The sequence below is a fragment of the Lolium rigidum genome, chromosome 1 (genome assembly GCF_022539505.1).
Source record: "Lolium rigidum isolate FL_2022 chromosome 1, APGP_CSIRO_Lrig_0.1, whole genome shotgun sequence".
In the NCBI taxonomy this organism is placed as follows: Eukaryota; Viridiplantae; Streptophyta; class Magnoliopsida; order Poales; family Poaceae; genus Lolium; species Lolium rigidum.
In genome coordinates this window covers 117,178,360-117,195,922 of record NC_061508.1, presented here as the reverse complement: position 1 = coordinate 117,195,922, position 17,563 = coordinate 117,178,360, and the positions used below count along the sequence as shown (strand labels likewise).

The following is a 17,563-nucleotide window of genomic DNA, read 5'->3' as shown; positions in this document are numbered from 1 at the left end:
GATCGAGGTGAAACCAATTTTGTTAGAAAAGAGACGACAAGAGCTACCCCACAAAAAGTGAAATATGGATACTAGTAGGGAAGATTTTTATACGAATTTTAGAGTGAAACCTCTAAACGCGGAGAACCGAGAAAAAAACCTCAATATCGAAAACGCAATAAGTGATCTATGTGAAATTCGTTTTCGATGAAATAGAGCTTGTCATGGAAACAAACACAAGATCTAAAACACCACATGAATAACATTAAAATAACAAGCAAGATAGATGATGCAAGTATTCAAAGGTTTGATCGCACTCCGAATGATACGATCGAGTTACTCACCTGAAAGCCCCTTGATAGAACGACCACTATCCTAGAAACCGGTCTCCCAACTAAACCACATGACCGGTAAGAAAGAAACCCTATCAAGAGCAAACCTTAACCTTGCGCCTTTCACTTGAGCTCGATGATGATGATCTTGACCATAATAGGACGGAACACCTTTTTTGATGAAGTCTTGTGGATTGCTCCCCCATAATCCACTATGGCAGAGCATCTTCTTCGGTGCAACTTCACATATCCGTGGACACATATGAATGGCAAGCTTCAAGCATGTGAGCTCTTCAAGTTGACTCATCTTGAACTTGCACCTCATTTCTTCGTACTGCAACCTTGACGCCAACTTATGGTTCAAGCATTGCCTATGGACACCTCCTACACAAATGACTCAATGCAAACATTAGTTCATAGGGATTGTCATTAATTACCAAAACCACACATGGACGCTCTTATGCACTTTCAACCGCAAGCCCTCCCCTCATCAAGGCATCACATGCCAAATTTGCAAGAAGTATGGCCATCCCGCGAGCGAGTGTTGGTGGCACTATGGTGATGATGATGATGACGACGACTCCCACAGTGATGAAAAAGGTGTGCACACGGCCTCTTATGGTGTTGATTAAAATTGGTACCTGGACACGGGCGCCAGGGATCATATCACTGGTGAATTAAGCAAATTATCCACTCACGAGCAATACAAGGGACACGATCAAGTCCGCTAGTTGTCAAGGTACATAAATTAAACATATTGGTTACTCAGTTTTCGTACACCACATTATTTCATTCATCTTAGCAATATTTTGCATGTTCCTAGTGCTTCCAAAAATTTATTGTCCACTCGCAAAGTTGAACTTGATAATAACGCCTTTGTTGAATTTCACCCGTTCTTCTTTTTCTTAAGGATCAAGCCACGAAACAAATCGTTTTTAAAGGTCCATGTCACGGCAACTTGTATCCTCTTGCGCCTATCTCCACCGGGTCCTTCAAGCACGCCTTCGTCACACTCAAGCCGTCTTCATCCACGTGGCATCATCACTAGGACATCCTTCTTCACACGTTATTCAAAAATTCCTTCATCATAATAATCTACCTAATTCGCATGAAATAAATTCATATGTTTGTGATCCAACAAGAAAAGATTCATCAATGGCCATATCTCACTTCTACTAGTGTTTCCATTGTTTCTTTGGAGCAAATTTTCTCCGATATATGGGGAATAACACCCACCTCGGTTGGCAAACATTCATACTATGTAAACTTTATTGATGATTTTAGCAAGTTCACATGGATTTATTTGCTAAAGAAATATTTTGATGTTTATCAAGTCTTCCTTAATTTCCAACAATATGTTAAGCGCAAATTTAATCTCAAATTTGTCACTATGCAAACTAATTTGGGTGGCAAATATGAGAAACTTCACTCCTTATTTAAAAAGGTATGCATCACTCACCATGTTTCATGTCCTCATGCACACCAATAAAATGGCTCCACGAAGAGTAAACATCACCACATTGTTGAAGTTGGTCGCTTCTTGCTGCTTGCAAATGCATCCAATTTTTTTTTTGGGTTGAAGCTTTCCTCACGACCATATTTCTCATCAATCTCCTCCCTACAATAGTTCTCAACTTTGCCACACGCACTGAAAAACTCCTCAATATTACACCCAATTACACCCTTTCGTATATTCGGATGTGCTTACTAGCCAAATCTCCACCCCTTGAACAAATGCAAACTCGCTTTCCATTTTAAGTGATGTGTTTTTCTTGGTTAAAGCCCGGTCCACAAAGGTGTCAAGGATCTCCATCACACGCCTCTGCATTTCTTGTGATGTCATATTTGATTAAACAACATTTTTTCTTTTGCTTCTCATAATCCTAACGCAGGTCAAAGACTTCGTGCCGAAATTTTACTTCTTCACATCATCTCCATCATGGTACGGGTATGTCTAGCAATGATCATATTCATACGGCCATCAGTCGAGCCTAGCAGGTCATTGACGTTAGATATTCAGAGTACTGACGAGCCCTGACATCGACGTTACAAATACCAAATGTTCAGATGACAGCCGTAAGTCGGCAAGTAGAAGAAAAGATTACATATTCATACGGCGACCATCAATCGAGCCTAGCAGGCCACCGCTTCTTCTACTACGCACGATTTGCTACAAACGAACGAAAACACATTCGTGACATGGAACCGATTAGTTGTTTCAGTAATCCGCTGCGCGGCCAGGGGCAGGCGCCGGCGCGCGGGTGTCGGCCAAGCTGTTGATCTCCACGGCCGGCGCGTAGGCGGACTCGTCGATGTAGTCAGCGGCGGCCGGCGCGCCCGCGGGGGCGTCGGCGGCGGTCTGGGCCCTGCCCAGCGGCGCCACGGCCATGGCGGCCAGGAGGAGCGCGGCGAGGACGAGCGCTCCGCGAGACATTGGACGGCGCGTGCAGGCGTTGTCCGGCTTAGCTCACCGTCGTCGTCGCGTACGTGCGGTACGAGTGGCGTGCTGATGCGCGTGCGGTTGCCGTTGCCGTTGGGCGGTCGCGAGCGCGCGAGCTTTTCTTTAGGCGGCATCGCTTGCTCTCTTCTCGGCCGCTGGTGTCTCTGGTGGTGCCGCGCGCGTATCGTGTCGGTGGCCATGGCCGAACCGCACACAAGGCGTCACGGCCAGCTTCGTGGCAAGCATGTGACAGAGCTATGCAATATGCCAATATCCACCGTTGGCGACCTGAATGTCCTCAAGTAGGTCAAACCTGGCATTGGGTGCACTACTTTGTTTTGTTTCGAAAAGTCATCATCTATTTGCTTGCTTAGGTGTCTATACGATCGGAGGACATGGTGAGATTTTTTTTTTTCCAACGTAGATGACAGTGTAATCTGCAGATTGGATCTCCAACACCCTAGATGTTCATATTGGTTCTGTGTTAATCATGTGTATTGCGTCTTTTATATTTTACCTTTTTATATCGCTGGATGTAGGATGTTTATGCGACTGTGTGCATTTCAGTAATGCTTAAATTTTTTAAGTAATAAAGCGTTATTTATCGGAAAAAATATGTAAGCACGTGCACCGCAACTTCTTGCTAAATCTAACAAATGGTAGCACTTTGTGTTTTTGGAAAAGAAACACCATTTTTTGAAGTTTTAGCAATAAACATTAATTGCAACTTGAACATGATGTCGAGGTCGCCGCGTAGGGCCATCGTTATAGGCCTCCCCGTGCCCAACTGATCCTCGCATCTAGGGACAAAGCTAGGAAAAGAATTCAACTGGGTCAGCTCTATATTATCTTCAATTCATTTGTGTCATCTTATGTAAAGTAGCATCACTTAGTACTAATTAGTGAAGGGTTTTCCAACATCCGTTGGGTTCAACTGACCCTAATGCTAGCTGATCCTCGTTATAGGCCTCCCCGTGCCCAACTGATCCTCGCATCTAGGGACGAAGCTAGGAAATGAATTCAACGGGTCAGCTCTATATTATCTTCAATTCATTTGTGTCATCTTACGTAAGGTAGCATCACTTAGTACTAATTAGCGAAGGGTTTTCCAACGTCCGTTGGGGTCAACTGACCCTAATGCTAATAAGGCAGCTCCGTCCCTACTCGCATCATCCCCACCTCATCACCATCTACCTCCCCGCACAAATACACGAAACAGAGCACCTCCCGATCGTTGCAATCCACCCATCTTCCCTGACACCGTTCATCGGTTGCTATCGATTTGGCTCCTCCTCCGTGTCCTGGACTTAACCAACAGTTACTAGAGCTCTGTATCGTTCCTATGGTCCTTCTAGAGTCCTTGCTCTAGCAGTGCATCCCTGAACTCCTCCTCGATGTGTTCTTGCAACACCGCCCATTTCAAAAAAAGTTCTTGCCTCACAGCGTGCTGCTGCTGTCGAGGTCACGGACGTGCTCCTTCGGGCCTTCTCCAACCATCCGAGCATGCTCAGGGTGCTCCTAGTTCATCCTTTGCTCCTCCCTCTAAAACCACGACGGCACTCGGCTGCAAGCTGGGGGCGAGGATGTGGTCATCGGAGGCGGTGATGGACTAGAGGTAGTCTCATATGCGTTGGAAGCATTGTTTTTTTTTCTTTTAGTTGGGCTTACATGTGGGATCTAATCCACCTCAACAAATTACCTTTGGCAAAAATGGTCCCAAGTGTTAGAACTACTGACAATTCGCTTTTAGTCATTTTTGCATAAAACTTGGAAAAATGTGGTGGTATTTTCTCTCGAAAACATGAAGTGGCACCATTTGATAAATTCAAATCCAAATGTGATGGTTTTAGGCTAACAACTGCAATAAAACCCATGACAAAGGTGATCTCAGCTTTATCCTGCTAAACCAACGTTATCCAAAGACCAAAAGAAAAACACAGGCGTATTCAATTTCACGCATCAGCGTGAGGAGGTGGTAGGCCAGAACCAAAATCGTCTAAAATGATCAGTGAGCACTGCAGCCTAGATGAGGCCGACACAGAACCGCTGCTCATCAATCGCCTTGCCCGATTCGACACTCGAGTGCTTTCCTGCATCAAAAGATGTTTGGGCTATGTTGGGAACCCTGTGACTGGTGGGCAGCGGCAGTGGTAGAGGCCCAGCGTGGCGGGAGCACCGTTCAAGCTCTAGCTCCGGCACACTGTGAACTTCTCTTTTCCGCTCGTCTCCATGACCATCAAGCTTTTCCACCACCGCCCCTCATTGCCATTGCCCTCTTTATTCTACTGCCTGTTGCTTTCCATGCGTGGTTTCGGTTGTTTGACCTGTTTGAGTCGGATAGCATCCACCGACAGCCCAAGCCCCAGGAAATGAATGAGCGCCGGCAAGTGGTGGCGCTCCGTTCAAGCAAAGGACCCATCGGTTCATTTGTTTTATTATTGTATCGCTCTTCTGAGATCTTGGTTCCAACCAGAAATTGACTTGTAAGAATACCTCGATGCAAGTTGTAACGACTCGTTTATAATTTGAAGCGGAAATTGCGCCTGTTAATATGGTATGGAGCAACTCTGCTTCCAGACTGCACTCATCAGTCAACAGATCGACCAAAAGAAAATCAATGCCTAGTAAGACACTCGCGCATCACAGCTTTGATCTCGCAGCAGCAATGAACAAAGAAGAACATCTACCAATGGAACAAGAAAAATGAGAGAAAACAATTGAGCACACAACTATTTCTTCCGAGAAAGAAGCACAATATCCCGCGAGCGTATCACACGCCATCACACCACGGTCACGATAACAGCAAACAGATCAGACGCCGACAAGGGAAGAAAATACCCTAAGCAAGCGTCGAGGCCACAGCGACTACCGCCAGCGCGGCGGCGAACCACCGGGAGCGTACCACGTCGGCGGCAGAGCTCTTCTCGGAGCCCTTCTTCTGGTCCGCCGGGGGAGCGTCGTCGCCGTCAGGCCCCGGCGCGTCCGCGACGACGGGCGTGGCCCGGTGGCGCGCGTGGGCGCCCTTGCCGGCCTTGGGCGCGTCGGCGGCCGGGGCAGGCGCGGGGGCCGGCGTCGGGGACGGCGCCGGCTTGAACAGCTCGACCGGCTGGACCACCCTGTCGACGGCGTACACGGCGACGGGGTCGGCGTCCAGGACCGTGGCCTTGACCCGCGCGACGGCGCCCGACGCGCCCGTCTTGATGGTCACCACGTTGCCCTCGTTCTGCAGCGTGAAGTTGTAGTTCTTGGCGGCGCCGTCGGTGGCCAGCGTGTTCATCACGCCGTTGTTGGACTTGAGGCTCCCCGGGGAGTAGTACACCGGCACGGCGTGGAACAGCAGCAGCGACGCCTTGCCGTCGGCGGTCAGGTTCTTGTACCTGGGCGCGAACGCCGCGACGGCGTCGTCGGACGGGCAGAACACCGTCATGCCGCCGCCCGCGGCCGACGCGTACGTGGACGCCGCGTCCGGGGTGGCCGCGATCAGGGCCGCGAACGCCTTGCAGCCGCCCTTCGCCATGGCCGCCGTCACGTTCGGCGGCGCCGGCGGGGCCGCGGGCGCGGTCGCCTTGCCCACCGCGGCCGCCGCGAGAGGGAGCACTAGTGCGACGCAGAGGACGGCGGCGGCGAGATGCATGCGTCGGCGCATTGTGTATGTGCTGGGCGAGCTTGGAGCGGGGCAGGAGTGAGGAGTGACTGGTGAGCGAGCTCTGTGGGACTGGGGAGTGGGATGGAGAGTGGCTGGATATGTCCATGCCGCACACATGAGCCTGGGGTTTAAGGTAACTTGCCGTGCGCACTGACTGGCAAAGCATGCCGTTTTCCATCTGTAATTTGCCTTTTCTTACAACCTGGAATACTAGCAACTTTTTTTTGCTCGTATTTCCATGTCTTCTTCTTCACTACTCCTGCTTGGATCTTTGTGGTGTTGGATGTGGCGGTGACGAGCACACGCGTTGTATTTTTCGTATACAGAGAAAATTGTCGTCAGCATTGGCATGGAGTTATCGCCGGTGCACTCCACCCCTACTTCCTTCCTCGGTCCATCGGCTAAAATTTCCCCAGCATCTGCATGTGTATTAATGGAACGCGAAATATGACGACGATATAGAAAATCACAAACCAAGGAATGTTGGAATTTTGTCGAATATGGGCCCAACCCATTTAATTTAGTTCACAATTACTCAAAATCCGAAGGCCCAATTGGCCCATTATGCATGACAATGGAGTGGGACAAAAGTTTAGTCTCACTTGCTAGTTTAGAGAGAGTTGGCCGGACGCATCCAACTTAGCATTTGAAAAAGTGCACGCACAATATACATTATCTTGAAACTTAGCATAGCCGGATGCGAATTTTGGCATAAAAAACGACCATGTGCACCCTACACATAAATGTGAAAATAGAAAATCATATTTCTATGATCAGTTCAAAACCATGTTTAATTTTGACTAAAAGGGAAGTTCCATCTTTAATTTTGAAACTAGCGCGATGGCCCTCAGAAATGCAAGAATATTTTTTCTAAAAAAATGGAACCATGTTTAATAGGTTGAAAGAGTTTGAAAAATAAAGTTATGCTTTCATGGATATCACATTTTATGATAGGAAAACAAGTATGGTTCTAGCACTATAACAATTTTATAGGAAATAAAGTATCACATCTGTGACTAACAATTTTAACCAACCCAAATTTGTGCACTAGTGATTATTGTGTCATCTATCACAACACCCGCACGTCGTGGTTGTAAGTAATATTAGCTCGATATTAGAAATATGTGTGATGTAGGACTAGTATGCGAGGTTAATTTACATTGATGAAATTAAATGAAAATAATTCATCATCATTAACAGCTAGGTCAAATTAAACAGTTACAATTGTTACCTTGGTTTGTATTTCTTCCTCTCGGTTACTTATGTAGCTTCAAAGTGGGAAACATTTTAGAGTTCAATTGTCCCCATGATAAAACTTGGACATTTATTTTTATACCAATATACACTATTCAAAAACTAGGCCGATTCAGCAATTACTAGGCCGATTAATCGGGTTAAAGGATCAACTCAAGCTATTAATGGTAATCGACACGGCCAAGCTAAAGATTACCGATTTCCTTACCGTTGCCAATATGACATAATTAAGATAAATAAAACTAACCCTATTTTAGTAATATTATTTTACTTTTCAGCATATCCATTAACATGTTTATATCTCGGCAGCTAAAGCAAAAGAAGTATGATCGCGAGTTTTCTATCATATCATCTTTTTGATATAGTAATTTTGTATCTATAATTTAGTATCTTTGCATGTTACTTCAACTTCAACTCATGCTTTATACACAATGTTTGATTTTATTGAATGATTAAAATGATTTGTTCTCTTATGTTGATTTCACTACATCAGAAAAGACGCGGAAAATATTCTAAGGATGTATAATAATTCTAGCATGTTTGTAATCTATGTAGTTACAATTGTGATGTCATATTTCTTACGATACTTAGGGATATATATTAATTATGAAAAAATAGGATCCATCATATTGGCAACCGGGGGTTTTGATGTTTCATATAAATCTCTAGTATAGCGCTTATTATCGGGGAAATACAAAGGAGCTCTCATGTGCAACGCACCCCCATACTTGGAAAAATTTAAAAAAAAATTAAAAAAAGTTTTAACTTTTTTTTTTGGAAATCAAAGATGATCAGGTATTGTACCCGAAACAAAATATTTTCCTAGGAAATTACTTTTATTGTATCCTGGGTAAAAAAAACAAACTCGAACTGCCCCATGACCAGGTACTATTCACTTTACTTTTGTCATAATTTTGTCTTTTTTTCCCTGGAGTCCATGGGAATCATTTCGTGTCCAAACATTTTTTTACGAATACAAACTTGATCATCTTTTATTTCCAGGAAGATTCAAATTTTTTTTGACTTATTTAAATTATTATATTTTTTTGGTCTATGGGGGTGCGTTGCACCCGAGAGCCATAAGTCCGCGTTATTATCGGTCTTATACTGAGATCGTCTAGATAATTTCTAGGCTACGTGTATTAAGGTGGTATTGTGTTGTTGTTCTTAAAGAATGGTCATTGTGTCGAGATCCAACTATATGGATGAGATGCCTAAACTAAATAAAATAGACAATTGTGCGCTTATTTTTGGTCTTGTTTGAATCCAAGGATTCGATAGGATTGCACGCATAAAACATGGGCTCACAAAAATAATAAAACTTCATAATATTCATTTGGATGGAACATACAAAACATACCAAAGTGCCTCACCCTTTAGCGAATGAGTCTGAAAAAGAGGAGGTAGCTAGTGCCAATCTTTAGGGCCTCTTCTTTAGGGCCTCTTTGGTTTCAAGGTTTTCCGAAATGCAGGAATAAATCCTCATGACACGTGTAATCCTATTAGAATTAAAAACACAGAAATCAGAGAGACAATTTGTTTGATTGCACCACATAGAAAATGCAAGAAGTTTGTATAGAGATTGTGTACATGTCAAACTTGCCATATAAACGTAGGATTCTTACAAGAGTTCCAACCTCTTGCTAGAAATTTGATGAGATCTCGGTATAGGAAAGAAATCCATATGAGTTTCGAATGTTTTATTCAGTTGAACCAAATTAATTCTATAGTAATTTTGAAGGATTCATTTCCTTGAACCAAATGGAATCTTGAAAAAATCATATGGATTGATATCCTACAAAAAAATACATTGAACCAAAGAGACCTTGTTTGGTCTGCAGCATTTCTAGAACACAAGAACAGGAAAATAAAAGTATGAACATAATTTCATGACATCTTTGAGTCCATCAGAAGTTATGGCACGAGAATTTGCAATGTGTGCCGTTTGGTTGCATTGCATGAAAAACAAAACAAATTGTGAACCATTGTGTTTGCGCATAGTTTTCATAATAACAAAAACCTTTCCATGATATTGGACCTAAGGGAAATTTTCCTATGAAAACATGGAACATAGACAATAGGAAAATAATCATATTGATTCAAATCTATAAACCAGACAAGCTCTATAAGAAAAAAATTCTAAGAAATGAAATCCTCCAAACTTCCCATGAAACTTGTTTGAACTAAACATACCCTTAGATGATACCATAATCCCAAAATACAAAAAATATTGCAAATGATCATAAAAAAAATCTACACCCTCCGGCCCTAAATACTTGTTGCATATTTAGCAAAAATGTAGGTTAAAACCTGTCAAAAATCATTGAACCTACAAAAAGTGGTTTTTTCCCAAAAGTGAAGCAAAATAAATCTATTACTTCCTTCGATCCATATTAATCATCGTTCATTTAGTACGATGAACGACAATTAGTATGGATCTGAGGGAGTATGTTATAAAAAACACATCAAAATTCAATCTACATAGTAAGCATCGGGAAAGAGAAAACTATTAATAATTATCCAAAATAAAATAGATGGATGAGAGTTATTAATGTGAGGTTATCTTGTTTGTTTATGTCTATGCGCAATTACCTCCCACTTCAAATTTATCTTATCATACTCAAGCTAGATAATTTTTTCTATAATTTTCCATGATAATGGTTACTAACTTCTAAAGTTGGTATTATGGTATCGATTCAAGGTTGGTGCCACAAGATATATTTTCCAAAAAATAGGTTAGACTGATTTTTGAAATTCTATGGAATTAGAGTCTAAGAATGCAACCCTTTGTAATTTTGGAGGTCTCATCCCTTCAATCCAAAGAACTTCCTTTGCGGGAAAAAACACATGGATCAGAATCGTCCGAAACTCCCATGAAGATCACTCAATCCAAAGAAGCACTTAGGCTTGGATTGGTCGCTACGGGTGGAAACCCTATGGTGCTAAAGCCTAAGAGGGAAATTTCTAGAGCATGTGGGATCCTCTTATTTCCACCGTTCCTTGTGGGATATCTCCTTCTCTCGGATGGTCAATTTGGTTGAAGAGGGGAATTCCTAGGCACGCGAACACATGCTTGAAAATCCAAAAAGATTTGTAAATGATCACACTAGTCCGAAATGAATCTAAATACACCAACAATAATAAAAACTAATACCAATAAATTATGGAGAAGTCGCAATGATTTAGAATAAGCATAACAATGACTAACAATTCATTGTAAGGTTCCAATTCATATTTACATCAACCGCTACATAACTTCACTTGGAACAAAGATAAAACATGAATATTCCACATGCTATACCAGGTACGAATTCCCCGCAAAAAAGATATCATGTATGAAAAAGATTGATCAAAGGTAGGAGGCGCATGGGCATCCCAGAGTGGAGGCTTTGCAGAGAGGAGGAGAGAAGCAGCAACGTGGTCATAGAATTCCCTTTTGTGGGGCGGGGGGGGGGGGGGGAGGAGGTGGTGGTCGTGTGGGGAAGGTGTATGCGTGATGTCACATGGATTCTTTCCCAATATCACGTAACATGGATCCCATCACAGGAAATCAGAAAGATTGATACATGAAAACTCGTGGATTCAGACCCCCAAAAGGCCAGTCGGCTGACCTGGGATGTTCACGAGGTAAAATATTAGTATAAGGGCAGTCATACAAACCAAATGAGCCATTATATTTATATAACTCTATTCGATGAATGAAAATGTAATCATCCTAGCCATCCAACTACGGATATCTAAGTTCTGTAATTCTCTACAACATTATGCATGCCTAAAATATTCTTACAATACCTAAGTATCTTACTCTAGAATTCAACGTGATTTTAGAGGTTTCTCTAAATATCTTCTACCTTGATAATTCTTGGAGCTTACGGAAATAGATATCCTCGTCATGTATGATACTCCAACATATTTTGTAAGATCCTTGTAACTTTCTCAACATTTCTATAATCTTCTAGAATATCTCAAGCATGCATTTATTACTTTCCAAACATATAAACAACCGTTAATGAGTTGTACCATACTATGCAAAGAGAAGTAAGCAGTCAAGACGTTTGTATATGCAAAACTCGAAACTAAATGCTTAGCTTTTCATGTTAAATTGTGTTGTTACAAAAAAATCAGTTTATCTCATGTTTAAATCAATACCCTCCACAGGACTCCTGTCACGAACTTTGAATCTATGTCGAGCCTGAACTTTGTAGTAAGAAAAATGTCCAAGTAGCTCGTACATCATTTATTACCTCAAATCAGATATTGATTTCCTTTGTAGATTGCTCAAATAGATGACTAGGAATTTCTACAAACACCAAGGACAGAACTAGATAACATACCTTATTAAGAAAATAATTCATTGAATTATATGGAGAATAATAGATCCATGGAATTCTCAAGCGCTCATGAGTTTAGAAAACCTCATGCATATTATTTATGTTGAGTGATGATTGGAGTAAATTTTGAATTAAGAAGTAATTTTGAACGAAATTAAAATACATAGAAAGGCTCTACATGTGCAGCAGGATTCATTCAATCATGTTCACATACTAGGATGCATTGGCGCGGCGGCACGCCGCGCCCGTGGTAGAACCTTTTTAGCATGCGTGGTTAACTTTCTTAGTTCTTTTGAGTGTTTGCGGAACGGTGACAATTGAGAAATATAGTAGGATAAATTTTGTATACCGATCTAGACATTTGTTTGAAGTAAGATAAGCTAGGTGATATAAAGGGACGACATTAAGAAAGAGGATAATATTTACACTGGATTACATGGTGGATAGTACTGTGTTAGACGATACCGACAAATATTTACACCGGACTGAGAGACAGGATGCCTATACATGTTCCTGTTGGAGTGAGCGAAACTGCATTGGTGCGTATTCCTACTATTGAGCCAAACAATGTTGATGTTTATTCGTACTGGCACTGAGCTAGACAGCGGCGATATATACATGTTCCTACTGGATTTCATTGTACAGTGGATAGAGTTGCATGGGGATAGATTGTCTAGTGGTTTTAGTCTACACCTTTGTCCCTAGAAAAGTGAGAACATGTCAAATGATGGCATCGTTGTTGCTCCGTGTCTAGGGCTGCACAGGAAAGTCAAGAGCCAGGATGAGCTCGACTTGTTCATCGGAAGGAACCTAGGGCTTGGGCTCATTGCCGCGTAAAATTCTGCAAGAATTTCACGGCTGTAAATAAACAAATAAATTTGAAAGAAGTACATCCATTTTTATTGCTGACTATTCATTGCTAATGTAGATAGATCTTATTTTTCAATTAAATGCACCACAATAAGATGGCTGCATTTTTATCATGAAACTCATTTTGTTCTTCGCAAATCATGTTTGTTAGACTGAAATAAGCATTCTTATTTTACACACAAGGAAATCGATATATTTATTGTAGAATCATATTTTTCTTTTGGAGAAATGCGATAGCCATCGCAGAAACAATGAATAAGTATTATTGTTTACACAATTAGAAGGTACGTAGATTAAAAAATATATCGAATAATCATTTTGGAAAATCTGATTGCCATCACAAAAATATTTTGTTGGGATTTATTAACAGAATTTAAGAATTAGTGCAAGCAAATTTATCAATGGACTTAGAATGGTTTATCTTATCTGAAATTATAATTTTGATTTTAACATTTGAAACACATACACATAATGTACACAAATCACACGCGGGCCCTATCCTTTTCTCACACACGGTGATCCGGAGACACGCATCAGCATCACAGTCTCACACACACGATGTTTTTTTCTGATACATTGGACAATAGGTTTATAGCACAAAGATACATTCAAAAGAAGGGCACTGTCCGCTACTCCACTTGTACAGATAGGCCCCTTAAATAGAACAGAAAGACCAAACAACCCAGGAGCAATCCTTTGCCAAACCGCAACACGGACGCATAGCACTCCTGGTTCCGACATCTGTTTGCAAAAAAAAAGTCACATCCGTTCCCCTTTCTTCTCGCTCTCTCCTGAAGCTACTGCCCCCGAGTCTGCTCCTCGATTCCGGCCGCCGGAGCTGCCAATCGACACAGGCGAGCACAAAATCATACTCTCTGTATCTGCACCGCAGATTCGTTCCCGCCAACATGGTCTTCTGCCTTTACTCGCAGCCTATGTGCCCATGTATGCCCTGCGCCTGTTGCTCGGAGGAAAGCAGTCACACATCGGCGGCGGCGGCAGGTGGGCAGAAGCTGAGGGGCAGCGGAGGCGGAACTGGAGCTCGATCCGCCACCGTGGCATCCTCAGTGATGGTAACTGCCGCCATCCGTCGGCCATGGAGTCACTGACTGCCTGACTCCCTAGGCGCAGTGGCTGCAGCAGGCTTGCACTTGCAGGTACACCACCCCGCTTGCACTTCTAACTTTTAGTTTTCATAGATGGCGCCTCTAACTTCTTTATTATGTGCTTGATCTGTCATCCCTTGGTCCCGAATGCATGTGTTCATGTGCTGCCCCTTTCTTTGCATTTTCTAAATGTTAGGCTATCATTAATTATTTGTAGCTACCTGCTTGGTGTATGCTTTATTCAGTAGTTGAGAAAAGGGCTAGATGGGTTGTGTGATGTGCATGAGGGTGGACATCATGGTATGCTTTCATATAGAACTGTAGATCATATACGACAATGCCATTGTTATTAAAAACTTGTGAACTGTAAGTCCAGTGATGAATGCTTTTAGTACCCATTCTCATCACTTGGTAGCACTTGAACAACTAAGCAAGTGCTCTGTTCGGATCTTGAAATTAATTAACAAAAAATGGCAAGAATCTGCTAGAACTGACATTTTCTGTTCCTTAATGCCAAAAGTCCAGAACTACAATTCTTATCTATGCAATAGCATAGATTTGAAAAACCTGGCGACTGTCTGTGCTACTATTTTTGAGTGTCCAATATCTTGTCTAGATTTGTAAGAAGAACAAAGAGGTAAAATCAAGCAGGAAGCTTTGCACACAGAACAAAATATGACATTAGTTTACATTTGTACGGGAAATATAGGTGTTGTGATAGAGAACGATGTTAGCTTTGATGCCTATGGAGGAAGATAGTATTGAAGTGAAATATCATTAGCCTGTGTGCTGCCTATTTAGCCTAGTTCCACTTTCTTCAAAATTTTCTTTTATGTCATAATGTATGTGCTCCTGATGGTTCCAATCAATCGTATATCACGACTGAAACGGAAATCTTAACTTGAGTATCTTTGGTACTGCATGCTGTAAAGTATTGTGTAGGTACATGGCTATTTTCCCACTTCTTGTTTCGTATTTGGGGCACAATTAATTAAGAACTATAGCTAAGAGTAGCTGACTAAATGATGCCGTGCGTGTCAGGAGCCGTGAAGCACCGTGACCAGGGAAAGGCAGTCGGAAGGGAAAAAATAAATAAAAGCCATGCGTCTATGTGTCGCCAATGCTTAGTTTCCACCGTGAAAGGAGGAAAAGCAAGGTCACCAAACAATCTGATGTCCCTGTGATTATGAAGTTCCACTACTTCTGTGAATTTTAAGAACACATGGAAACAAAAATTTCGAAACTCGATTATTGGAAAAAAATCTTGAGCTTTTATGTAGATAGGTAATGTAGTCTAACTGGGTGAACAGACCAAAGTCCCTAGAAAATATTATATAATGGACTAATGGAAGCTTAAATGGGCACAAACTGCATTGTTCAGTTAGCAAGTCAATGGTAGGTAATTATGCTGCAAGAAAAAATGCACCTTATTTGACTTCAGATCGATTAAGTTCAACGCAATTTCTTCGAGCATAGACAGTGGTTACATGTAAACTCCCCCGAAAAGTTAACCCAGGATTAGCCAGGTGAGTACTGAGTAGTATCAAGGAGGCTGACAACCTATGTTATAAATACAATACTTCCTTATATTCAAACATAAATATTACTACACATCACCAAGAACATCAGATATTTCTGAATAGAGCTTCTATGTCGGAGACAAATAAAAATTAAAGAGAACTGAAAATGATAGTCAAGAGTAGTCTTTACTGGCCTCCCAACACATGTGATTGGCTTAGATATCAGTTTATATCCTTGTACAAAAATGTTCTCTAAAATCCAACTATCAGGAAAAGATATATAAAAGGTTATGCTATGACAAATATTAAAAATGCTGCCTACTAAGCATTACGTACATATCATGTTGCATACTGTTTGCCAGTATTGCAATAGTAAAACTCTCCAATGAAATGAACTAAAACCCAGACACTTATTATGGATCGGAGGGAGTAGATCAGTTTGGCACTTGATATTGGCAATTTTGATACTGGCAATCATATGTTGGTCTCAAGATTGTTGATGCACATGTATCTGTATGAGCAGTAAAATTAAAGGATACCTTGCAAAATCTCCCTGAAAATCATCTTGTCATCAGTAATTAATCTTGAATGGCTTCTTGTACAAATTCATGACACTTCGGCCTATCATTGACCCCATATTTTTCCGCCGCTGCCGTCTATAATACTATCTTGAAGAATAACAATGCCCGAGACAAAAATACCATCTAAAACTAACTCTCTATCACCAAAAGATAGGAAATCCACACAAAAATATTAGTGGCATCTTAATTGACTGTCAGCAACTGCTAACATGATTTGAGTCAAGAAACTAATAATAGCATGCTTTTGCAGCTTGTAGCAATGGGCTACAAAAAAAAGAATTCACTGCTCACTAAAAACACACAATTAAGTTGTAGGGTTCCCACTTTGGAAATCCAAAGGTCTCTTAATACAAAGATACTTACTTTGCTTACACTATGTGATATTTGAAGAATAAGGAACTAATTACCTTTCTAGAGCCGCTTAAATCATTAGTGAATGAAAATTTTGTGAGAGAAGAAACTCTATAGGGGCACAAATAACAGAAGATAACACAGTGGTTTCTATAAATAAACCAAATCAAACAAATCTCAACCATCTGAAGATAAAGGATTCAGTGTGAAACTTAAGTAGACAACTTAGCATCTAACCTTGCTGTTCGGTTGGGGTTCAACGATTTATGTGTATTCTTCTATCACAGAACGGTTGGAATAAAGAACCTCAAGTGTACATGATACACGTTCCACCAATTTCTCAAGTTCAACATAGTACATAGAAAGATTAGAACCATGAATTCTCTTGGCGAACCAACCACAAATGAACAAAGTAGTAAAACCCACAATGTGACTATCTCATCCGTGTGCTGCTAGTAAACACCATATAACTATATTATTAATAATACAATATAAGCTTATATAACTATTTTATTAGTAGTACATATAAGCTTGAACTGGCATATATCATTTTTCCTATAAATAGGGGAAAAATTCAAAGTAATACCCATGATAGACTGGAATAACATGTACGATAGCATCCTTTTTTTTTGCGAGGTGTACGATAGCATCCTGAGTGACAAAGATGAATTACATCAACACATAGCTAGCATTTACTAAGAATTGCCAATTTTTAAAAAAGAATGTTTTATATCAAGCAGAGGAACTACCTGCATGAAATTTGCAGAGAATTATCCAACATATAAGGTATGAGACCATGGCACCCTAACCCCACCTCTTTGCGTTTTTCAACAGTTTCCGTTCCTGCTTGCTCTTATAGAGGGTCTACACTTTCTCTTTCTTCCTTGTAATTTGTTCACTTGCATGGAGGCCCACAAAGGATATTTAGGATTGGCAAAATAAAGAAAATTTGTTGTACTTTACAACATGATTAAGAGTTGTTGATTGACAACTCAGACCACGAGGTCACCAAGGAGAAGGGAGAGTAGCTAGCTTTTCATGTAAGAACCAATGGTTTGGTTGGTTGCTGGTTACGCCCTCCTCCTGTGTAAACAAATCGTTTTGGCCTTCTGAATAAATGATTCTAAAGACTTTTCATATCATATGAAATAAA

At 41.3% G+C, this 17,563-nt stretch overlaps 1 protein-coding gene across 1 annotated transcript; it reads right to left on the bottom strand.

The window, feature by feature from the left end:
- Window positions 1-5,590: 5,590 nt before the first annotated feature.
- Window positions 5,591-6,385, bottom strand: LOC124680804 (fasciclin-like arabinogalactan protein 1). The gene has a single exon (XM_047215847.1). It carries the CDS (start codon window positions 6,383-6,385, stop codon window positions 5,591-5,593), a length of 795 nt encoding a protein of 264 aa, XP_047071803.1.
- Window positions 6,386-17,563: the final 11,178 nt, after the last annotated feature.

What these genes read in the sequence shown, in the direction of transcription:
- LOC124680804 (XM_047215847.1), bottom strand. Translation starts at nt 6,385, where the DNA reads ATGCATCTCGCCGCCGCCGTCCTCTGCGTCGCACTAGTGCTCCCTCTC.